Below are 25,136 nucleotides of genomic sequence, written 5' to 3' on the forward strand. Positions count from 1 at the left end.
TCTGGAGTAAGTGTAAATATCAGTTCGTTGCGGATCAAGGAGAGCGAGTGCGATGGCCATCTGCTCTGCTTTGTAAGAAGAAGGGGTTCGAACCGACGCTAAGGATAGAATCTGACCCTTAGTATCTATGGATACTACAGCAAAGTGAGCGGAAGTGCCATACTGGGCGGTATCTACAAAGCATGCAAGCGAAGAGTTGGCGTGAGCGTGAGCTAAAATAGAGGATGCTCGAGCGACACGCCTGCTCACGTTGTACTGTGGGTGGATATTTCGTGGAAGAGGAGACACCTTGATGCATGATATCATGGTATCAGTGAGATGCGTATTTTGTACTTCGAGCGTGAGGAGATTGTGTCTCGTGTCAATCAGAATCTTTCTCCCTGCTGATGTAACTGAAGCCTGGCGACCTGTGTCGTTTGCTGAGCCTCGATGACTTCTTCAAGGGTATTATGGACTCCAAGATCCATCAGGTTATCTGTGCTCGTGCGCATTAGAAGGCCTAGGACTCTCTGGATGCTTTTCTTTATGAGAGTGTTTAATTTAGTCCTCTCATGGAGTTGCCACTTGTGCATGGATGCGACATAGTTTATGTGGCTCATCAAAAAGGCATGGAACAGTATTAGGAGGTTGTCCTCTCGAAGACCACCCCGACTGTTGGAAATTCTAGCGATTACTTGGATGACACCTTCCGTCTTGGAAGTCAGACGGTCGATCGTGCGGCCGTTCTGTCCATTCGCTTCGATGATCATTCCCAGAACACGTATGAAGTCCACCCTCGGAATCCGCTGGCCCGCAGCTGTATGTAGGCTAATGTCGATGTCAGCCAGTGGTTTCCAGTTTTGTTGTTTGGGTCTCCTTCTCGTGGGTCAATATAAAAGAAGTTCGGACTTTGACGGCGAGAGCTTGAGACCCATTTCCTTTATATAAGCTTCAACACAGTCGACGGCCGCCTGAAGGGAGCTCTCCACGCAGCCCTCCGAGCCACCGACGCTCCATCATCCGCGTAGATGGCGAACTTGATGCCTTCCTGGCATGAGAGCTCGGCAGCAAGGTCGCAGATGGCAATGTTAAACAGCAGTGGGGAGAAGACTAAGCCCTGTGGTGTGCCGAAGGGACCAAGATCGTAGGACTCAGACTTGAGATCCCCTAGCTTGATAGTGGCTCTTCTACCCGTGAGGAACGAGCTGGTGATCTTGTGAAAGTTGGCTCCTAGGTTGAGGCGAGAGATGGAGTCAAGTATGTGGGAGCGCGAAACATTGTCAAAGGCCTTCTCAAGATCGAGGCCGAGAATGGCCCTAATGTCCTTCGTCTCCTGATCTATAATGTGATGTTTCAGCATTTTCATAACGTCCTGAGTGAATAGGTGTGGTCTGAAACCTATCATGTTGTAAGGGAAGAGGTTAGAAAAATTTAATTAAGGTATACAAGGAATTAGGCCAAAGTGAAATAGTAGTAGTAGTAGTAGTAGTAGTAGTAGTAGTAGTAGTAGTAGTAGTAGTAGTAGTAGTAGCAGTAGTAGTAGTAGTACTACTACTACTACTACTACTATACTACTACTACTACTACTACTACTAATAATAATAATAATAATAATAACAATAATACCTCTTTCGAGCTTGGTGGCTCAGAGGTTACCGCCCCGCTATAAGGGGACGCTCATAGAATCCATCCATTCAATCACCATGTGATGCCATCCTTTATGTCTCGTTTTCAGCGACTTCGGCAGAAAATGCCAATGCTTCGGCCTTTCTAGCGCTAAATGTTTTTTTAACACGAAAGTGTTTTATGACGGGGTCCACCAAGACTTCCGAGACGTATTTCCGTCACGGAAATGACGTCGAAAAAATATACACAATCAGATGGCAAAGAAAAAAAGGGTACCTTCAACGGGCATCGAACCCACGATTGTTCGGTCCGCAACAACAGATGCCGGGCACGCTATCCACTGCGCCACGGTCACAGACTCTGGAGAGTTTACGAACGCGCCTTTTATACCTATCACTCTCCTGGTCGGCTGGGTGGTGTTGACCTCTGGGAGTGGTAAGGTAAAGTAATTCGTCATTGCTGTGGCCTCCGCGACTAGCACCTGCAACGCATTTACGCGTCCGTCCCATTCGGCGCGTTTTCAATAGAAGTTCAATTTTGTCAATGCCTTAACACACCGCGAGGTGGCGACCTTTGCCCAAGCGTCGTAAAAGCGTCGGCCTCGCTCAGGGCCCGTATTCTCAAACGATCGCAAAAGGCGATAGTATCGCGTTTGGTGACGTAGAATTTGATGCGTTCAATAAGTAAAAAAAAAAACACTTGCCTGTGACGTCATTGTTGCAACTGGCCGTTGGTAGCACGAATGTCTCACAACACAGGAGTGAGCGCACCGTACGAGCGCAGAGCAACCCGAGTGCGGCGTTTTCGAGCGTGTGTTGCTGCTTCTACGCAGTGGCCAGGCTTGGCCGGCTTGGCTCTAGCTACTTGAAGTATAAGACGTGTTGAAAGTGCTTTCATCGTTTTTTTGTTCGATTATTTAATGCACAGTATGATATTTAAAAGATGCAACTCTGCGTGAAAGGTATTTTCGTTGAGAATTTAACACGGCGTACGCGGAGAGTTCAGCTGTAGCGTGCCGCCGCAGCGACATCGTCTCAAGATCTCAACATGTTGCCGGCTCGCGATAAGCAACGCGAGCAACGCACGGTTCATGTTCCTGCTGGGACGTTCAAACCACGAAAAAACACGCGCTGGCAAAGAACGAGTGCTGATAACACCCCACGGTAATGCTCGATGAAAGCTTCAGCGTAAAAAATGCTGCGTATATCCACCGAGGATTGAATACTAGAAGCTACCGCCTACATCACTGAAATGCTAGACTTCACCACGAACCGACGGTTAACGGTGCCTTCGTTTATTGCAAATACGTCGAGAGCACCGTCGAGCACCATGACGCAAAATTGACGTCGGAGGAATTACTAGATGGCACCGTAACTTTTCCGGTTTGCTCAATAGCCAATCAGCGCGCACCAAAGGCGATACTTTTGCGATTGTCGCCTTTTGAGAATACGGGCCCAGGGCCCGTATTCTCAAACGATCGCAAAAGGCGATAGTATCGCGTTTGGTGACGTAGAATTTGATGCGTTCAATAAGTAAAAAAAAAGCACTTGCCTGTGACGTCATTGTTGCAACTGGCCGTTGGTAGTACGAATGTCTCAAAACACAGGAGTGAGCGCACCGTGCGAGAGCAGAACAACCCGAGTGCGGCGTTTTCGAGCGTGTGCTGCTGCTTCTACGCAGTGGCCAGGCTTGGCCGGCTTGGCTGTGGCAACATGAAGTATAAGACGTGTTGAAAGTGCTTTCAACGTTTTTTTTGTTCGATTATTTAATGCACAGTATAATATTTAAAGAATGCAACTTTGCGTGAAACGTAATTTCGTTGAGAGTTTAACACGGCGTACTCGGAGATTTCAGCTGTAGCGAGCCGCCGCAGCGACATCGTCTCAAGATCTCAACATGTTGCCGGCTCACGATAAGCCACGCGAGCAACGCACGGTTCATGTTCCTGGGACGTTCAAATCACGAAAAAACACGCGCTGGCAGTGCTGATATAACACCCCAAGGTAATGCTCGATGAAAGCTTCAGCGTAAAAAATGCTGCGTACATCCACCGAGGATTGAATACTAGAAGCTACCGCCTCCGTCACTGAAATGCTAGACTTCACCACGAACCGGCGGTTACGGTGCCTTCGTTTATTGCAAATATGTCGAGAGCACCGTCGAGCAGCATGACGCAATATTGACGTCGGCGGAATTACCAGATGGCGCCCTATCTTTTCCGGTTTGCTCAATAGCCAATCAGCGCGCACCAAAGGCGATACTTTTGCGATTGTCGCCTTTTGAGAATACGGGCCCTGGCTGTAACACCGCGTTCCATGCTCACGCGCTCGCCCCAAGAAAACTCGCGGCCGGGCTACCGGGGCGGCACGACGCGCTTTGCGTTTCCCTCTAGTCCGGCCGTGGTGTTCAATCACATTTTAACATGCCGCGGGATGGCGACCAAGTTCTGCGTCCAATACGCGACGCTCTTCTTTCTATCACACGTTAAACGGCGCCACTATAGCTGCCAGACATCAATATACACTCTGCAAACTCTCTTATATCAATGTACAATAAGCATTCAGTTACTTCTGTAAGGACACGCTTTACTTTCTTGTTATTCCGATTCCTATGACGGAGGGATCAACCGTGTTTTTTTTTTTTTTTTTTTTGCAGACATTTGCTTTCGCAGGGCAATGGAGCATGCGCCGCAGTAAACTGCTATGCAAAAGCACGTGTACGTTCAAGTGACGTGTCGATCAATTGCAGTTGTCTGCTATTCAGCGAATAACGAGAAGAAACGTCCTGATAGTTTCGCCGAAAGTTGTGGGAGGTTTAAGAACTTGTAGCTCTCTGTTATCTCGTGGTTCCTTGGATTACCATCGATGCTATGGACGACTTCCCTGTAAGTCAATCCATTTCGTGCGCGTGAGGGCCGGCTACTCGTTCCAGTTAGCACGACCGCCTTGCAAGACAACGCCGAAACCAGCAGTGCTCTTATTCTTAACGCTGTTCGCATTCGCTAATAAGCTTCAGTTTTAAGAAGGTAAGGCTTGCAATTGCATTTAGTTTCAGCGGGACGGCCGCTGTCGTCCGGGGTCGCCTGACGGCAGGACCTTTGGATCCGTCTTGGTGGCGTGGGTAAATCCCATCCTCGGCGCCCCTGGTAATTGCTACTCAGCCGCTTGCAAGCAGACACGGCTGGCGGGAAATGAACAGTTTATTCGGGAGCGCAGGCCAAACAAAGAGAGAAAAGGGACCAGAAACGGCTTGAGCGATCGACAGAATGGAATGGTGGGGAGACACCGAATTGGAGATGCGCCAGGGACGTAGCCAGGGGGGGGGGGGTTTGGGGGTTCAAACCCCCCCCGAAATTTTTCAGTTTTGCTTGCGTATATATACACGCGCACATACAAACGCACGCACGAACATACACAAAGTGTGGTTGAACCCCCCCCGAAAAAAATTTCTGGCTACGGCCCTGAGATGCGCTGTTTGCAACAGTTACTATTTTCATTCCATAATCTATATTTTATTTCGTATAGGTCATTTTCAGAATTGTTGCTCTTAATTGCTTTCTCCTTTACTTTGTGGGATTGGGACCCATCAAGCCATCGGCCTTTTTTTTTATTTTACTGTCTCCTCCATGTGCTTGCGTTAAAATTCAATAAATACGAATAAAAAAACGAAACGGCCAGGAGAGCACAAAGTCGTAGGCGGCTAGATAGATAGATACGCTCAAACTCGCAGAAGTTCGTTAAGAAATGCTTCGCATTAAAAAAATTACAGCATATCCACGGGTGAATGATGAAGAGCTTGGGCGAAGCTCCTGAAGCAATCATGGTTACACCGTGAAATGTTCAGTGGTTTCGCCCAGCAGTAATCAAAGCGATACGCCGCTTTGATTACTGCTGGGTGATTCCACGAGAGATCGAACATGCCTGTCCGGTCGCATTTTTTGTTTTGCCTGGGTTTTTTATATGTTGTGTGGGCACATTCAAAGTGCACGGAACTGAAAATTTTATTTCCAAGAAACGCTCCCAGCGCGCCAAAAAAATATTTGAAGGTGGCGGCGCGTGCCTCCTGTTTTTGCTTACTGCAGTGTTTTCGGATTTCGCGGCCGAATTTAGCGCGAACTATGAGTGATGTGTCGAAAATTTCTTTTGCTGGTTTTAACACGCATTACTGTGAATTACATCCATGCTTTTTTTATGCCGTCCTCAAAAAGAAGAAAATGTGAAAAAATGGCAAACACAGCCGAAATCAAGAAAGGGTCCTAAGTTTGAGGCGCCTTGGCGCCTTTACTACTTCAAACAGAAACTTGAAAACAGTGTCAACTATAGAAAAGAGCCTTTGCAACATTTATACGGAAGATTATTTTCCTACGGGCAGCGCAAAAAAAGAAAAAAATTGTTAAAGAAGCGAGTTTTTTCAAAAAAGTACATTTTCAAAAAATAAAATAAAAAAAACTCCGGTCTAAATTTTGACGGCAATTTTTTATCGAAGAGCGCTTATGTCAATGAACACACGGTTTTAATATCATATGTCCTCATTTGCTTTGTTTACGAGATATAACTGGCCAAAGTGACCCTTGCTGTGAGTGCTCACTTCAGTGTGACTGATGGATGTTAATAGCTTGCATTGTGCGTAAATCGCAGTTTTATTTGTTCTGCTGCAGAAAAACCTTGCTCTGGTGGCTTTTCGTCAAGAAAAATGTGTTCTCAGATTTTATTTGTGTCTAGCGTGTGCAAAAGTGGGCTGCTGCCGCCCTCTAAATGGCTCACGTGTAAACAGTTTGCAACCTACAACCTCACCTACAATCATCAGAGGAAAGATGGGCGCGCCTGTTCAAGATATCAATCGCTTCTTCTTCCCGAAGGAATGCCTGGTCTACCTCATCGCGGTTAGATGTAGACAGGTTTTCCTTGAGTAGCCTAAAGCAATGCAAGCAGACCTCGCAGGTGTCGCGAAGATCCTCAGCCTATGACAGTAGCTTCTGGAGGTAGGCAACAACAAAAAGAGCAAAGAAAAAAAATTTGCGCAACGAAAACGTTTTCCTCAGCAATCTTCTTTTTGTGAACGCGTAAATAACCGGCACAGAACAATCGGACGTAGCCATGGGCCGCGCGCATCGCGTGTAGTTAACAGCTAGACCTATAGCAAGTCGAAACGTTTATACTGAACGGCGCCGCACAAATTATCTCACAGCTGCGCAGCTGTCATGAATGCCTTTCCAGAACTGCTTACGGTTTAACATTTTATGACTAAGGTTGTCTAAGCGCTTTGGGCTGTAATATTTAATTTGTAGGCCGCACTCATTGTCAAAACTAAGGGTAATGTCCGTCTGGTGCCACCAATGACCTTTGCTGTGCGCCTGCTGATTGTGGCGCGCCTGCTGATTGTGGTATTTAGTTACAGATTAAGGGAAGCAAGCAGGCAGTGAGAAAACAACTGCATAACAGCGCGCCTATTGTGGCTGTTACAGTGTTGGCCTTCGCTGCATACAGATGATTCTGTGTGCAAGGAGAGTTTTGACAAAGTGACCTAAACCATGTGTTCGTCGTGTCTCGTGTGCTTTTGATTAACGAATACTGGCGGGTAAGTTGAGGTTGTAAGCTGCAAACTGCGTACGCGTTCGGCCTTTAGAGAGCGGCAGCAGCCCACCCCCACACACGCTAGACACAATTAAAGTTTGAGAATGCATTTTTCTTGACGACAAGACACCAGAGCAAGGTTTTACTGCAGGAAAATAATTAAAACTAGATTTAAGTGCAATGCAAGCTGATGACAACTATCAATCGCACTGAAGTGAGCACACACAGCAAGGGTAATTTTGGCCCGTTAAATCTCGTGAACAAAGCAAATGAGGACATACATATTAACACGGTGTTTTCACTGACATAAGCGCTCTTCGACAAAAAAATGTCAAAATTGAGGCCTGAGTTTTATTTTTTGAAAATGTACTTTTTTGAAAAAAACTCGCTTCTTTAACTATTTTCTTCTTATATCGCGCTGCCTGTAGGAAAACGATCTTCCGCATAAATGTTGCAAAGGCTCGTTGAAATACTTGGAAAAAATCATGGATGTAATTCACTGTAATGCGTATTAAAACCAACAAGAAAATTTTCGACACATCGTTTATAGTTCGCGTTAAATTCAGCCGTGAAATCCCAAAACATTGCAGTGAACAAAAACAGGATATCTGCGCCGCCACCTTCAAATACTTTTTTGGCACGCTGGGAGCATTTCTTGGAAATAAAATTTTGGGTTCCGTGCACTTTGAATGTGCCCACATAACATATAAAAACCCAGGCAAAACAAAAATATCGACCGCACAGGCATGTTCGATCTGTCGTGGAATCACCCTTTAGAGGGCGGCAGCAGCCCACTTTCGCACACGGTAGAACCAAATAAAATCTGAGAACACATTTTTCGTGACGATAAGCCACCAGAGCAAGGTTTTGCTGCAGCAGAATAATGAAAACTGTGATTTACGCACAATGCAAGCTATTAACAACCATCAGTCACACTGAAGTGAGCACTCACAGCAAGGGTCACTTTGGCCAGTTATATCTCGTAAACAAAGCAAATGAGGACATATGATATTAAAACCGTGTGTTCATTGACATAAGCGCTCTTCGATAAAAAATTGCCGTCAAAATTGAGACCGGAGTATTTTTTATTTTATTTTTTGAAAATGTACTTTTTTGAAAAAACTCGCTTCTTTAACTACTTTTTTTCTTTTTTTTGCGCTGCCCGTAGGAAAATGATCTTCCGTATAATGTTGCAAAGGCTCTTTTCTATAGTTGACACTGTTTTCAAGTTTCTGTTTGAAATAGTAAAGGCGCCAAGGCGCCTCAAACTTAGGACCCTTTCTTGATTTCGGCCGTGTTTGCCATTTTTTCACATTTTCTTCTTTTGAGGACGGCATAAAAAAAGCATGGATGTAATTCACAGTAATGCGTATTAAATCCAGCAAAAGAAATTTTCGACTCATCATTTATAGTTCGCGCTAAATTCGGCCAGTGAAATCCGAAAACATCTGCAGTGAGCAAAAACAGGAGGCACGCGCCGCCACCTTCAAATATTTTTTTGACGCGCTGGGAGCGTTTCTTGGAAATAAAATTTTCAGTTCCGTGTACTTTGAATGTGCCCGCACAACATATAAAAAACCCAGGCAAAACAAAAAATGCGACCGGACAGGCATGTTCGATCTCTCGTGGAATCACCCAGCTAGTACTTCACAAATCTCTTGAATTTCGAGGTCCCCAATATGCAGGTACGTAATATGTGAATTGTTCAGGTTTGTGAAAATAAGGCACTTGCTTTCTTTTATCAGCGGACCAATGGTCCAATGCTGCAGATACAAGCGACTTGCAAGGTCCTGTCAAGACTTACCGAAGGGGAGTGGTTGGGACTGAAGCTTGCGCTGAAGCGTCTTGTTCGTGGGATGCTTAGCACCAGTGGAGAGAGAGCCTCCCTGTTGTATACATACAAAGAAAACAGAGAGAACAACATCAGTTACACCTATGCTAAAAGGATCATAACATCTGTCCATACATGATGCCCGACAGGTGGAAAGTTTGACCTTTTTTTGCCCTCATCACACAGCTACATATAATGTACAGTAGTTTCCTAAAGCTTTAGCAAACCAGGCGTCATGAAAAAAAGCGTGAATAAAAAGCCGCTCTTCGGACTTAAGGTGCACAAACAAAGGAAAAGAAAAACAACCTAGCAAATCACCGACACATAGTCTTTCTGGGGTAACCCGCCCCCCCCTATTAAAGTTTCTTAAATTTCAGTGCTCAAAAACATTACAAAAAACAAGCATCACACACGAACTAGAACTGAGCAGTAAAGGCGGCTGAAGCCTGGCAGTGATAATTTGTCCCACTGCCTTTTTTTTGTCAAAATGTGTAACCAAATGAGACACCAAGAAAAACTTACTTCATGTAAACACCTCTCATTACCAAAACTACACTGCACAGAATCGACACCACAACCGTAAACGTAGGCCAACAAGCCCAAGTGACCACACGCACTCAGTGTGCACGGTCAGGCAGTATGACACACACTGGACCTTCCTTTTAGTGACGTCAGAAATGTGCATTTTCCTGCTGGGTCGCCAGCACTGCGCCTAGATTGATGGTATCCCTAACAGTTGTGCCGCTCATGACAGGAAAACCTGACAAGCTGCACGATTCCTACTTCCGGTAACATCACAATGACCACTAAATAGGAGCCACAAAAACATTTAGTAGGTCTAAAAACAGGCCACTTGCTGCGAATTCACGCACAAGTTGTCTCAAGCTTTTGTTTAAGTTAGTTGACATGAATGAACTTCGAAAAACAAAATTTTAAATACTAGACTAAGACATAAAGCTAAGTGCAAGGCACAATGAATGCCAAGCTTGCTATTTGGTGTGGTCACTGGTTTTCTAGAAAAAAAATATACCTCACGCAAAATGTACTGCTGCATAAGTACCAATCAGATGTATTACATGTGAAGAAAAAAAAAAAAAACACTTGATCCCGTAACTGTGATAAGACTAGAACATGCAGGCCTTTAGCCACACAAAGTAGCTCTTTCTCTTTTGCTATTTTTCACCAGATTTGGCAATTTATAGTGGTGTGGAGACATTTATCTCCTGAGTGTCCAGAACGACGGCCTCCATTGTAGAGCAATTTATGCATTTAGCAAAGTTACATTGCTGTAATTACTCGACAAGGCTATTGCACTTCACTTAAGCAGTGAGAAAAGGCTGTCTCCAACGTAATAATAGCAAAAGAAATTTGGAATAGAGAAGTTCGCGCAGGAGCCAAGGAAATACTTATCTCCGCTGGCTTGCTGAAATTGATACAGGCCGGAAAAGAATGCAGTTTCGATGTTGATCTTGCGTACGATTACTTATCTCGTCTGTGCTACCGATAACAAAACTAGCCAAATAATAAGGTCGTAGGATCGAATCCCAGCCGCGGCGGCTGCATTTTCTACGGAGGCGAAAATGTTTGAGGCCTGTGTACTTAGATTTAGGTGCACGTTAAAGAACCCCAGGTGGTCGAAATTTCCGGAGCCCTCCACTACGGCGTCTCTCATAATCATATCCAGGTTTTGGGACGTTAAACCCCAGATATTATTATTATTATTAGACAAATAATATCACTATTGTGACACTGGCCGTTTAAGCAGAATCTTTTGCCGGGACTTGCAAATGAGTCCTGTGGAATCCCGCAAGGTTGGCGGAAGGGCTATTAAAGGGGTAAGTGACAATCACCTGTTTCGTAACCTATTTCTTCAACTAGAAGCTTTCCTTTCCGAGAAATCTGTATGGATTTCCTTGTGGCTTTGTGTTACAAACAAGTGGTTGTCGATTACCCCTTTCATTTGCCAGGACTTGTACGTGATGAATGAGTACAATGAAAGTTTGGAGGAGGAGAGGTTGAGGAAAGGAAAAGGCACAACTTCTGCAAACCTAATTGGTAGCACGGAAAGTTTGGGACACACATGCTATGTGTGGCTCGAATGCCCCCCCCCCCCCCTAAGGAACTTCCTTTGCAAGGGAAGGCAACAAAGTACACAAATTTTGGCTAAACCTCTGAACCTACAGGAGCCATATTCTGAAATTCTTTCAAGAAATTATTTAGGCCCCAAAAAGATGCAAGAAAACGGGGTGAAATGAACAAAATGCAGCTTTTTCACTGTTACTTTAGGGCACATGTTTTTCGTCGCACTGACAGGAAGCTCATCACTTCAGTAAGGCCTCATGCTGGACATTAGTTTGCACAAAAGCAAGGATGCTTCCGAGAGCGATTGGCTCAGGAATGTAGCGACAGAAGTGTTTATAGAGCTCACCTGAATGTGGGCGTGTTTCCCAAGACATTGATCATGGGCGCACTCGACGAACGTTTCAGGTTAGAGCCCGTGCCAAGGGGCGGCGGTGGGTCCACGTCCATTCTGCTAGGAGCACTGATTCACGCTACGTTCGTCATCTGCATGTCTTGCAGTCGCCTGCAGTAAAGAAAAGACAATATTTCATGCGATTCAACCTTGGTTGAAAAATCATATTGCATACCCTATTCTGCTGGAAAATATTTGCATTTCACAAGATGCTGCCCTACTGAGCAAAGAGCGATACAAATACTTCCAACAGCTTGTTTTTCAGCTCAGTTTCTTCTTATTGCATTTTTTAAAAAAAGAATAATGGATTCACCTCAACAGGCCCAATATGAAAATGGAGAAAACAGTCTCACTGCCATTGCAAGGGGTCTTATGCCCACAGTTTGACAACGACCGATTGCTTTTTAAGTGCAGTGTTTATGGTTCTTACTTTAGATCAAACACATTATTTGCTCCTTGACAGTCCTGATACAGTGACATTTTGCAATAGCACTTACTTTGTTCTGAAGAGCTAGTGTATGTAGTACATGTTGGTAGTAAAATCTGCAATCTAATACAGAAGGACAAAAATAAAGATGTCGAGCATAGAGGGCAGCACTAGGTCCTGATACATCAGTTACCCCCTCCCCCTCTATTTTTTCTATTCTCATTTGGAAAGGATTGAGATTCCAGTCTGTGACAAACGCAAACTTGTGTGCCTGCTTATGTTAATAACTACATACGTGCTGTGCCAGCATTTACGTGTTTGCTACAGATTTTAAATGGTGTTACTTGTATTTTGAAGAACAGAATTCGGCAGTAGTTGGTTAAGGTAGTGGTACTACTTTTCCACCACACAACAATTCTAATCATAACTTCGAAAAGCTACGGAGACGGTCTTCCTAGTCTTGCCATCAAACTTTTTTTAATGGCCATACTGCAAGTTCTGCGTGCATCCTAGGGCAACACGCCGACACTACCATTTAGAATATACTAATAACCGAGGGAAGATTGCAGAACTGCACATGTCAAATAACAGAAATTGGTAGGTAGTACACCATTCAATCCAATTGGTAATTAAATTACATCAAAACAGCTAAATTATGTCTTCCTTTTACAGAGCATTAAAGTGCTTATTGCTAGAAACAAGAGCAAGACAACATAGAAATTTTTGTTCGGGAGTCCTTTCCCGAGGATTTGTGAAGCGACTCTGGCAACACCATGCTGTCGGCAAGCTTGAAGCAATCAGCAGATGTGGACGTTACTGGTTTGTCGAAGGACGAATGTGGACTGTCTAGCCTGCGTCAGAGTACTCAAGGCACGGAAAATCGGTCTGTGCATGACCGAGAACAGCCCGGTGTCACTGAAGTGCGGTGCGCGGTTTATCCCCGATAGTTTACCAGGCTGACCGCTGCTACCGAGAAGCAGGTTAAGCTCACGTATTGTTTGCGCGCATAACCTTGGGAGAGAAAAACTCCCAGTAACAGTGATTCGGGCATAATCGGAATGCGCGAAGCCAAACGCATAATTAAAGTACGCCTCTTCGCACAACCGAGTGGGCAGTTACATGCTGTCATTTAAGTGTACGTGGACACCGTGAGCATCTAGCATACCACACACACACACACACACACACACACACACACACACACACACACACACACACACACACACACACACACACACACACACACACACAAGTGAACGATCGAAAGCCGACAAGTGGCGCGATGAAAAGAGAGAACCGACTTTTTAACTGTGCTGAGCGCACCACCTTTTCAAGGACCACAGATTGGGCGCTTGCACAATTTGTGGGACGTGGTTAAGCCGAACAGAAAGGCACAATAGAAGCGGCGTGCTGCTAACAGCAGTAATGTAGTACGCCTGGTAACTGTTCTGTCAGCCGCGCGCCTCCAAGGCGCTCCGCAGGAGAACGGCTGCGCGAGTGGAAAGCAGCGAAGTAGACATGCCCCCCACCTCCATCTGCTGCTCTTTCCTCGTCGGTCGGTATCTCATGATTACCTAACAATTCGCGGGAGCCCACGAAACCAAGAAAACGAAGAGCACGAGTTAGCGTTAAGCTTTCCGTCTCGGTGCAAAGAACGAGACGAGTTGAGATGATGTATCGAGTTTCAGCTTCGAGTTCGGGAAAAGGAATGCTTCGAAACACAAGCGCGGTAGCTCACACCAAGAAAGGTGTCGCCAAAAAAACGTGCCCAAAAGGTGAACAAAGTCGAGAAATATGTAGCAATTCCGCTCGTACTCACAGCCACCGGCCCCCGTACCAAGTCCTATTTTACTTTTTTTTTTCTCACCGCACCACACACGCACAAAAATAAAACAAAGAATGGCAGCAACCGGACATATAACAAATGTGCTCATTGGCTACGACCGTCTCCAGCGCTGCTCAGGACCAATGATCACCGCTGTAACAACATTATCACCGAAGTCCATTTAGACGAGATGCGGGTTCCCACAAACTATCTCACCGCAAAGACGACTGAAATTCTCGAGTTTCTAGCAGCAGCAGCGGTAACTGCGGGTCCCTTTGGCACAGTAACAATCTAAAGAGTTGCCGCGATTTCCACGAACCCAAGTGATCCGAGCTACATGCAGTACACCTGTTGTTAAAATTCACGCACCGTGCTTGACAGCTGATAGCGGCCTCCGAATAAATGGGAAAAATTCGAGCTTACCGTTTTTAGAGGACCTTCGGAGGAAACTCCTTGAATCTCAGTGAGAGCCACGACTGGCAGAAATGAGAAAAATAGCTACAGAAGCGCGTTAACAAAAAAAGAAAGCGTCCTTCAAATCACGTGGCTGCTCTTTCTACCCGATAGATGTCTCTCAATACCCCCCTTCGAAAATTCCCGAAGTCTCCACTACTCCACTGTATCCTGTTTATTAATTTTTTTATTATTTCGCGTGGCTACGATCCATAGCTACGATTGACTGAATTTATACTTTAAATGAACTGGCTGTTCGCCAGAGAAGGCGCTGCGAATAGTAAAGGGAAAGCCTACGGAAACACTGCCAACTTCTCTGCGCGAAGGCCTAGATGTCATAGCAGGCCATAGCATAGATCCACTTGTTTTGTAAACGTGACAGCTGACTTGAGCTAGCGGCGCCCTTGGCGGTTGCAACATTGGTTGCACCGTGGTACAGCTGCCTCAGCGATGCGAAAATCATGCTACGTGGTGTTTGAAGAGTAGCGCGAGTCGACTGAACCAAATAAACGCCGAAACCTTCTCGGAAGCATGAGTGAAGGTACGTCGCCTACTGTTGCTTACGACATGATGGCTCCAAAGCATTCATGAATTGTAGTCTATCCACAACATTCCCACAAAATATTCAGATGCAGATAGAACGTGTCTGCGTTTCCTGAATAGCTGTTTTCCGGGATCAGCATTTTTTCTCGATCAATCGCAGGACTGTTCCGTGTCCTACAATATTGCCCGACCGCAATTATGTACGTGTTGTGTATCATACTCCAACATTTAATCGTGTGAAATAATCATGCGATAAAAGATACTCTCCCCGTGCAGTATAGGTAGACAGTTTATAGAGGAGGTCGTGAGGTAGACGACACCATGCAACAGGAGTTGTGTTTACAACTAGGCGGCGTTAAAGTAGCACTCAGTGTCACTTACATTCATACTGTCTGCATGCAGCCAGGTGTAATTTTTGTAGTGGAGTAACCATGAACACAAATATTACAAACAATGCTACACACTTGAACAGAGATTGCAGCAGCAAGTGGTGCTTTTTTATGTTCCACTGGTAGCTAGAACTGACCAGATTATCCATTTATGGTATCGCCCACAATATCTAAACCATTTTCCCACTAATGCAGATAATACTCTTACGTAATCTTGTATTGTAATCATGCATGTTATCGCTCATTAAGGGATTGTGTGCTTTATTACTAAAGGAGTCGTATGATGAACATTATTAAGCAGTCGTGAATAATTTCGTTGGTTTACTTCATGCACGAGCAGAATGTGATAATCATGTGCATCTCACAGTCGAACGTGGAGAGCAGTGAACCATACACTTAGTATATATAGTGGACTAAGTGACCTTTCTAATGATCCGTTAGCTTAGCCTCTTCCAGTTTTTGGGTACCAACTGTTCTTTGTCTACACGAGGAACACATTGTTGTGCTGTGTTGTTCTGTTTTTTATTGTGCAATTTCAAATGACTCCATTTCAGAGTTGCAGATTAGTGTATTTCATTATCACATTATTGCGTCATGTAGCCTCGTAGTCACTGTACTGTGCAGCCTGTAACAACCAGCAATTTCCGACATTACTTTTCTTTTTAATTGTACATGTGGGAACAGAAAAAATACAGCTTGTGGTTCATGACCACAAGGAAAAGGCGCTAACAGGAAGAGTGCATTGACGCATTGTGTTTACTGTTTTTTTGTCGTGCACGCTAGCATGATTTCCTTGCAGCTTGAGTGCAAAATTTTGCCGACAGCAAGCTTTGGCAAACTGAAATGAAGTAACCCAATGTTTGCTGCAGTATTTCATTTCTACGCAGTGTTCAATCAAGCTTAATTTTCAGTCACTTCGATGCCTTCATAAAAACACCTCCCCTTTAAGAACATTCACACCAGAGACCCCCTTTCTTTGACCGCTGTCAGTCATTCGAAGTCTCCCCCTGAAGGACCTCCGTCTTGTTTGGACAACCACTACATTGTTTGCTGCCTGTTTTGCTGATTCACTGATGCATTTGCAGCTTACAACGTATAGCTTCAGGCAGGGTCTGATATATCTGTGCAGCGGGTGTGTTGGAGTTGACCTGCCACGTGCAGAAGTATCACTGGGGCAAGAGGGGCCCATCCAGCCTAGTGGCACAGCTGGCATTGGAGGGTAAGCATCTGGCATCCATCGATGAAACCACCACATATGCTGAGGTGAGTACACTGCAACTTCCTTATAGAATCTAGGCTCGTGCAGTTCATCACGAGTTTTGTGCTGGGATTACTAGAAGGAACCCTGACACTGTGTTCATTTAGCTATCAAGGAAATGACGAGTAATACTACACGGATTTATCTAATCCATGTGCTAGTGACTTCGTACATTCTCATGATGTTATTTACCATGATTTATCTTTCCATATTTCTAAGAAACTGTACTTTTCTAAACATATGAAAGCTCTGTAAACATGCATAATCATTGTGAGATACTGCATGTATGCATTTACAACGCAAAGTCTTGAAGAGGTAGTTGTTCTGCCTGCATTAACACTTTAGTAAATCATAATTTTGCTACAGTATTTCTTAGCCTCACATCTCAGTAACCTTTGTCATAATTTTAATGCCTCTACATCTCGCACCCTTTGCAGCTACTGTTTTAGGCCTTTTACAGCAATGTTACGTTGACCCGTTGACCACACCATTTTTACTCGTCAAACGGTTTCATCGTACTATTTGTCCATCTCAGGCCTTTGTGCTGTAAAGCACCTCATCTCATCATCATTGCATCTACCACTTGGTGCTGTTTTGCCATTACTTGTCCTTGTACCATTGAACGCCACGTATTATTATCATTTACGACATAGTATACTTTCATGATCAATATGCGTGTCACAGAGCCATTTAAAACCAGAAAGAAGAAATTTAAGCAAATCCATGTGCTACCCGCTGACGGATCCATAGTCAGGTACCATGGTGCCTCTTTTCGAAAGTTGTGTGAATGACAGCCTGTAGTGGCCAACTTTTTCTGTCTCCGTCAACCTCTCTTTCTGTCACTTTGTGCATTTATGCGGATGTCTGAAAAACTTGCATGTCTTGTGCTATGCAGTTGTGGATGGGAACACATCCTTCGTGTCCAAGCCAGGTTCGAGGCACTGACAAGACGCTAGCTTCATACATCACGGAGCATCCAGAATGCCTTGGCAGCAGCGTTCGGGCTGTCTTTGGTGTACACTTGCCATTCCTCTTCAAAGTACTCTCAGTGGGTGCCCCACTGTCCATACAGGCGCATCCAACCAAGGTGTGGCCCATCTCAGTAACATTGTGTATCTTGGAACATGGCATCAAGCAGCCATGTGTTCCTGTAAAGGCAGGCCTCTGATGCGTTCCTGTTTACATTCCATCTATACGTGTAATGGCAGCATGCTCTGCCTTTATTCTTTAATCATCAGATACCCCGCAGCGCCCAAAGGCGTTACAGCAGAATGGTTACAACATTGGATAAAGTACATCTTCGTTCCCATAATGTACTTGCTTTTCAGTTAGCCTATTCCACTGTTTAATTCTTCTAAGAAAGAATGAGTTGGCATACATGTTTGTCTTAGCTGAATATTCCAGGATATTGCAACTATGATCAAGGCGCTTTGAAGTGTAATGAGGTTTGCATAGGTAAATTTCCTTATTAATTCCTGTTTTATTATAGTAGATCAACTAGAAAAGTATCAATCTCTGTTTATAGCGGCAGTCAGAAAGAAATTCCCATCCTAGCGCCTACTGCTGTATTTTGTACAATTTGTTCGTCTCTCTTTCAGCCTACTGCTGTTTTTGTTTATGGGTATTTGGCAGTGTTATAAGTTAATCCAGAAAGTTGTGGTTGGAGGTTCAGACCATATGTAGAAGGTAATATACGTAATAAACTGTATGTTTGCACCACCACATTTTGAGCTAAATGACGCCTACAGGCCTGTACATGCATGTCGTGCCATGGCAGGTGATGGCCAAGAAGCTGCACGAAGCACGTCCAGACCTGTACCCAGACTCTAACCACAAGCCTGAGATTGCCATTGCCCTCACGGACTTTGAGGCCTTCTGCAACTTCCGCCCTCTACAAGAAATCACGCATCTTCTGAAAGGTAATTGCGATAGTCCCAACTGCTTTACCGGCTGTCTTGCTTGAAGCATTTCTTCTCAAGTTATCTTGCTTCCTCACCACATTTTATGGACATCTATGACACACCATAGGCCTGATCAGTGATTAGCTTTAACCAAGACATGTGATGCGTGGACTGGGGTGCTATTTATCGGCACTTACCGGCGCAGCAAGGACTTCAACTTGTACTGACCAGCGTGGGCGTCAGCAGGATTTCCTGTTGGGGGGTGCAAACCCATGTTACATTGCTGCTGGGGGTGGGGGGAGCGTAGGTGTAGCTTGGATGGGGGCAAGTGCTGGTGTGGCTTGAGGGGGGGGGGGGCAACTGCCCCCTTTGTACCCTCCTGCTGACGCCCATGCTGACCAGTGAGCACTTGTCTGAAAACAAGCACAAATAAGCAGAAAAAGTTTCTTGTTGGAAAAATAGCCGATGTGTAATAAAATAATATTGAGCTTGAATATCCATAGGAGTCATGACCACAGAACGGCAGTGCTTTCTTCTGACCGTGTTGCAGGGCCCCTTTGAAGGGGCCATGACCCATGACACCCAATTTTCAATCATAATCTGTGTTATGTGGGTTAATCATCATGCATTTATAAACAAGCTGGCTAAGTTTTAGCACATTTGGTAGTGGACTTAATTTATAATTGAATATTTTTTATAAAAATGTGAATGGCCTGAGAGATGAGCAACACCGGCGAACTCGCGAGCTGTGATGCAACAAGCTGCTGTGCGAGCGCCTGCATTCCGGCGAACGATTTTCTTCTGTGCTCAGCGGCACGTGCAAGTGAGCTATTTCAACTTGCTTCAGCTTGGCATTGAAATTGAACAATTTATAGCAGCTGAAGCTTTGGTAGAATACGGCAGCTCCGCTCCACGCAGCACACGACGTCACACACGTCATGGCAATATGGCGGTTGCCGGCAGTGGGCGGGGTTTATAGCCGGTGACTTCTAGGGCTTATTTTGCTCTGAAGTGTTCGTTTACAGTCCATTTTTCATATATGTATGTGTGCAATAGATCCTCTACTTCTATTTTTTGCCGAAAACCATAAAATACGGGGTGACCATGTCCTGGCCCCCTTTAAAGGGGCCCTGCAACACTTTTCCAAGTAATCATCGAAGCCATAAAAAGAGTTTATTGCCTCACGTATTGACTGCTGCAAAAATTTTGTACGAGTGGAGTTACAGGGATTTGTCGCACATTTTAAGCACTTTCTCTCTCCTTTCATACCAGCGAGTGATCTGAAGGATGACAAATGGGCATAATAGTAATATCTGTGGTTTAACGTCCCAAAACCACGATATGATTATGAGAGACGCCGGAAATTTCAACCACTTGGGGTTCTTCACATGCACCTAAATCTAAGTATACACGAGCCTCAAACATTTTCGCCTCCATCGAAAATGCAGCCGCCGCGGCCGGGATTCGATCCCGCGACCTTCGGGTATGACAAAGGGGCAAGAAGCTACGTTCGTTTGTTAGCACGCGTCATGACCTTGAGCACTTTTTTTTTCTTTGTTTTCTTAGAACGTGTTTGCTTACTTTCAGTGTGATTGCGAGCAGGTGCACGAGCACGTTGCGATATCTCGCGACGGTCATGGTAACTATGCAGCTCACGATGCTCAAATCAGCCAATGGCCATGAACTTTGGGTTTATGGCATCATTTGTTGAGAGAAGAGAGAACGATTTCTAGCTGACTTGGAAAATTAATTGTGAGTTCCAGGCCACGTACTGTGCTATAACGTTTGGCTCACATGTTCTCAGGAGCCTCAACTACCGATTGGCAGCATTTTGTGACCGTGCTGAAAAAGTGTTGAGGGCCCCTTTGAGTTTTTTTGCAGGGCCCAGTTTTCAAGAAGAAATGTAGTTGCACCGTTCCATGGTTTTTGAGTCACTGTCTTTATGTGTGGGAAGTGCAGGACTGCCAGAGCTGCGGGAGGTGCTCGGGCCTCTGGCAGAGCAGCCATTGTCATCCAAGACCGAGTTGCACACCTGGTTCAAGGCTGTCATCACTGCCCCGGCCAAAGTGTTTCTTCCTCAACTGGAGAAACTGGCCAAAAGACTCGAGAAGAACGGTGGGGACAGCTGTTCGAATGTGCAAAAATCTAGTGAAACACGTACCGGGTGCTGTGTTGTGTAACAAGCCATTTTCCATTCTTATCACTTTTGTCACCAAATTACCAATGTATATCGGTGATTACAGCAGCATGTCTGATAAGAAGAATGCAAAGTGAGGTGGCTAGGTATGAAATGTGACCCCATGTTCTATCACAATGCAGCACCACGCAATTGGAGGCCAAATGCAAGTGATGCAAGGCACAAACTGATTACTGATTGACGTTTAAAGGAGCACTGACATCAAATTTACGCATGTCAAGATTTTTGCATCCATGAGTAGTTATCGACCCTCTAGTAGCGATTCGCGACCCAAAATGCCACTCAGAGACGAATAACTATCTGTTTTATTGATTTAGATCACCGGTATCTAGCACGATTCAAAACGGCCGGCAAGCCCGCCATTTTTTAGCGCTGGCAGCGCTCCCTCGCGGTCAACTCCAGACCACGCCCCAGTTTACCACTTGTCCACAGAAAGGAGTGACGTCAGGATCAGCTGCTCAGCTAACATTTCGTCTGCTAGGCGCGCACGTTCAGTCATGCCTTGTCACCAGCGTCGCCGTCGTCGCCGTCAAAAGTTTCGACTTGTGTTGAGGACGACATTCTGGAACTTAGAATCACCGCGATACGCGACGTTGCGATCGAATCATTTTCGCTTCGACCCTTTGCAAAACAGCGATTCAGAAATGGGCGCCGTTCCAAGCAGCAATGAGGAGGTGCCCGGGGACGCACGCTTGGGCCATACTCGCTGGTGTGTCTCAATTAGCTATATCAGAGAATTTTAGCGTGCACGGCATTCCGGTATACGCAAAGGGGTCTATGGAATATCGGCATAGCGAATGCACACCAGCGGAGAAATAGAATACGATAGGTTTCTACAATAACAATTCTGTGCTTGCCAGGTTCTTCCTTGCGCCGCCAGATGGCCCCAATATCGGCATAGCGAATGCACACCAGCGGAGAAATAAAATACGATAGGTTTCTACAATAACAATTCTGTGCTTGCCAGGTTCTTCCTTGCGCCGCCAGATGGCCCCACCTATCCGGCCTCTCACAGTTACGGCTGCAGTAACTCGGTATTACTCCAGCGCAAGGAAGTCCACGGACGAACTAACATTCACTATTAACGCCACATGTGTGTTACTTGTTAGCGATGTTATTTATCTATAGGCTACTCCACTTTGATAGCTTGTGGTCGTGTTGGCGTGTATTGTATGTGTAATGAAACGCCACGCAATTTCCGCTTTTTCCGCGCCTCGACGAGCAGGTCCGCACTACGCAGCGGTTCCCCGACATGCTGGCACGTAGTCGCTCCGATTGATCACACTCGCGCTGTGGAGCACATGACAAATTAGTCGATGCGACACGATGAATTGCAAGCACGGATCGGGACAGCAAGGAGAGCCACTGGCTGGGAGTGAGAGCGTCGCCTGGCGTCGGCGCCACAATAAATACACTCAGATCGGCGACGTCACTGTTACTAGCGTATCGTCACACAGGATGGTATTTGCGGAATGTATCACACCTTACACGTAGCACAAGTGTCGATGTCTCAGCGTGATCAATCTTCCATTGAGCTTTTGTATGCTGTTTGCCCTCGAAATAAAATTACTTCCACGCGACAGACGCCATTCAAATTTGGCCAAGAAGACCTATGCATACCGAGCAATCGAATGATTGGCACATCTCGACTTTAAAATTTGGTGTCAGTGCTCCTTTAAGGGCTCATGGATTGCAAGAAAATGAAGTATTTATGCGACTTATGATTATGCTTGAGAGGGTCTTAAAAAAGACCTAGTGCATTTAATTGTGGTGTTTTTGCTGTGACAAACTTTTTTTCTCAAAGGAAATTATTCATCCAACTGCTTTGTTATCTTTTGTCACCTTCAACTGTGCATTAACAATTTCGTTCTTTAAGATAGAAGCTTGTATAGCAAAAGAATCGTCTTTCTTTTTTACAATAAATGTAGGCCCAAACTCTCTCCACCTTAGAAAAATGAACTTGTTAGTGCGAATGTGTTCTAAGTAATTTGTGTTGGTACTTCTTTCTACGAAGCAATTTTTGCTTTGGTAACACATGAAATTGGTGCATCATGACATCCTTATACATTGGTTCGCTTCATTTCTGAGACAGCTCCAGCTACTGCAAGTGTAGCCTGGAAAAAAATGCACAGAACTTTTGTTTACTTATTGTTCAACACCATCAAACATTACCTTACCGCTACATGGTGTTAGCAAATTTTTCTGTTTGCCACAAGGCCTGTCAGGGTGACATTAAAATCAGATTACTATATACCTTTCATCTCCCATTCTTTGTACTCGTTTTGTGTCACCCTTTTACGTGGAATGAAGACATTGCAGAGTTTTGACAAGTCCAACGATCTGTGTCACTGCTCCTTGAACATTTAGGTGTTGGTTTACTTATCTGCCAGGTGTGTACAAATGTCTTATCATTGTCTTCTTCTTCTTTTATCATACTTACAGTGGAAGCAGCGGGAATCCCTAACGAGCTTGCCACTGTGTTCCTGAAGGTGCACGACAGTTACCCAGATGATATTGGCTGCTTTGTCATCTTCTTCCTCAACTATGTAAAGCTGAAGCCTGGAGAGGCCCTCTTTCTAGCTGCAGATGAACCGCACGCTTATATCTATGGTGGTGAGTTGCTTTTTGCTTGACAGTTAAGTTCTTGGTGTGTGTATAGTACTCACAGATTCAAATGCGACATAACATTTTTTGGTATAACGACTGGTATGCGTGATTGCTCGAGATATCCACTCCATGTTGCGACGAATCTGGTCTCTAAAGATAATGTTGGCTTTGATCTACATGTTCGAGTTGAAATTACGCCGATATGACCCGAACCGAAGACAGTGCAAACCAAAGTGTGTGCGTTACTTAGCCATAAATTGTCCTGTTTCAATCCGTGAGCACTGTACATACAGTGACATAACTCCTAATCAAAGTAGCATTAAGGATGGTTTCCTCATTGATTACACTGGACTGGGCAGGGTTGAGCAGGGCGATTCCAGCCAGCTGTGCTTATTTAGTATTCATATAAATCTGAGCAGGCGGCAGTTGCACTTGTGTTGTGATGTCTCTTGAAAGTTGGTTCCTTGGGGATGGTGTTGTCACTTAAAGCTAAGCTAAGCTTTTTAAGACCGTACTATTGATCGACAGTATAATATTCTGTAGCCTAAGTGTAGTCCACTTGAAAGTACCCCTACTGTTCCTTCTTTATTTTCTTAAGGGGAGACGTGGGTCTTGAAAAGCGTGTTTTTAATAGTTGGGTGAACGCAATGAAATTTAGTACACTTATTCAGCTTTTTCTGCAGATACGAAATCTCTGAGTAGATTTTTAATAGCTGCATCAGAACAAAAGATATGCTAGTTCTACAACGTTTTCTAGCACAATTCTTACGGGGATTTTCGGCAACTTCTTTTCGTCTAACACAAAAGCAAAGTATGTGGCAAGATTGCCAGAAAGCTGGTCTAGCCGATGATGCTATTTATTTTCTTATAATGTTGTTTACCAAATGATAATTCTCGATAATCGTAAAGTGTATGAAGCAAAAAATTTTTCACTCATATTTGCATCCGTTTATTTTGCATTCGAAGTTTAATGAAAACAATCAAATTAGCATCATCGGCTAGACGAGCTTGCCACATATTTTGTTCTTGTGTTTGACAAAGCAAAGTTGTCAAAAAGTGCCGTAAGAAATATGCTCTCAGAAATTGCATATCTTTTGTTCTAATGCAGATAATAAAATTCTACTTGAAGATGTGGAATCTGCAGAAAAAACTGAATAAGTGTATTAAATTTCATTCAATTAGCCCAACTAATAAAAAAATTTTTTTCAAGACCCACGTCTCCCCTTAAAAATCATGACTTAACAGTCAGTTTGTGAACGCGGCAGGTTACTACCTTTTTTTTTTGTGGTTTATGATACAGTATGCAATAGCTAAACGCATTCAAGGTTCTTTGTTTTAAAAAAATGCACTGTAGCCTGTGGATCAATGCTCATAGTCTGTTAGCTGTTAGTGTGGTTTTGTTGTAATTAGTATGTTATAATTACTTAGATTTAGTATAATGAGACTTTCAGGTAGTTCATTTTGCCCAAAAAATTTAAATGCTTGTCCGTTGGTCAAGGGTGCCAAAGTATTCTGAGAGCTACCTTGTGACCTTACTAGAGCAGTAAGGTCACAAGAAGTATCATGTGACCTTACTACGGTCGATGATTATTTGCTTCATCTAAGAAAATATAATACATGCTGGAGTAAAGTGTCTGACATAGGCATATTTTTACTTATCTTCTTATCAGCTGCTGTTGGTCAGATTGCTTTGCCTTGGGAAGCCAAGAAGCTTGAATATATATTCAACACCTTTTATATTTTTTTAGAATGTAGCGGGCAAACTGGAGAGTTGATATTTGTTTGAACTAGCTATCATTTCAAATTATCTGAGTAGATTATTGTAATTTGAGTCTAGGAGGGTTCAAGCAGTAAGTTCAGAGACCAAATCAAATGTAACTAAACAGAACCAGAAGCAAGTCAAATATTGAATACTTTTTAAATAACAAACAGCTGTTATATCATGATTACTGCATACACTTTTTACATCCTAGTGGATTTAGAGCATTATCTAGTTGATGCCATTACACTGCAAGTTACAGAGCAGTTTATTAAAAGCACAAATGTGGCTTAGA

At 44.3% G+C, this 25,136-nt stretch overlaps 2 protein-coding genes and 1 long non-coding RNA gene across 3 annotated transcripts; 1 reads left to right on the top strand and 2 right to left on the bottom strand.

The window, feature by feature from the left end:
- Nucleotides 1-919: 919 nt before the first annotated feature.
- Nucleotides 920-1,384, bottom strand: LOC119377480 (uncharacterized). Its single transcript, XM_037646923.1, has one exon. The coding sequence runs from the start codon at nucleotides 1,382-1,384 to the stop codon at nucleotides 920-922; it is 465 nt and encodes a 154-aa protein (XP_037502851.1).
- A 7,598-nt stretch (nucleotides 1,385-8,982) lies between these two features.
- On the bottom strand, nucleotides 8,983-14,248 carry LOC125756690 (uncharacterized). Its single transcript, XR_007414686.1, has 3 exons — nucleotides 14,158-14,248; nucleotides 11,438-11,593; nucleotides 8,983-9,064 (listed from the first exon to the last, which is right to left on the bottom strand). It is a non-coding gene; the product is annotated as an uncharacterized LOC125756690 (long non-coding RNA).
- Nucleotides 14,249-14,571: 323 nt separating this feature from the next.
- Nucleotides 14,572-23,088, top strand: LOC119377479 (mannose-6-phosphate isomerase-like; the record flags this gene model as incomplete). The annotated part of the gene is made up of 6 exons (XM_037646922.2): nucleotides 14,572-14,728; nucleotides 16,249-16,382; nucleotides 17,273-17,464; nucleotides 18,155-18,296; nucleotides 20,238-20,393; nucleotides 22,918-23,088. Coding segments are annotated over exons 1-6 (805 nt in total), but the record flags the coding sequence as incomplete, so codon positions are not given.
- Between the last annotated feature and the right edge of the window lie 2,048 nt (nucleotides 23,089-25,136).

The sequence above is a fragment of the Rhipicephalus sanguineus genome, unplaced genomic scaffold (genome assembly GCF_013339695.2).
Source record: "Rhipicephalus sanguineus isolate Rsan-2018 unplaced genomic scaffold, BIME_Rsan_1.4 Seq4763, whole genome shotgun sequence".
NCBI lineage: Eukaryota > Metazoa > Arthropoda > Arachnida > Ixodida > Ixodidae > Rhipicephalus > Rhipicephalus sanguineus.

Bases quoted from the DNA above. Each gene is read 5' to 3' on its own strand.
- LOC119377480 (XM_037646923.1), bottom strand. From the start codon at position 1,384: ATGATAGGTTTCAGACCACACCTATTCACTCAGGACGTTATGAAAATG.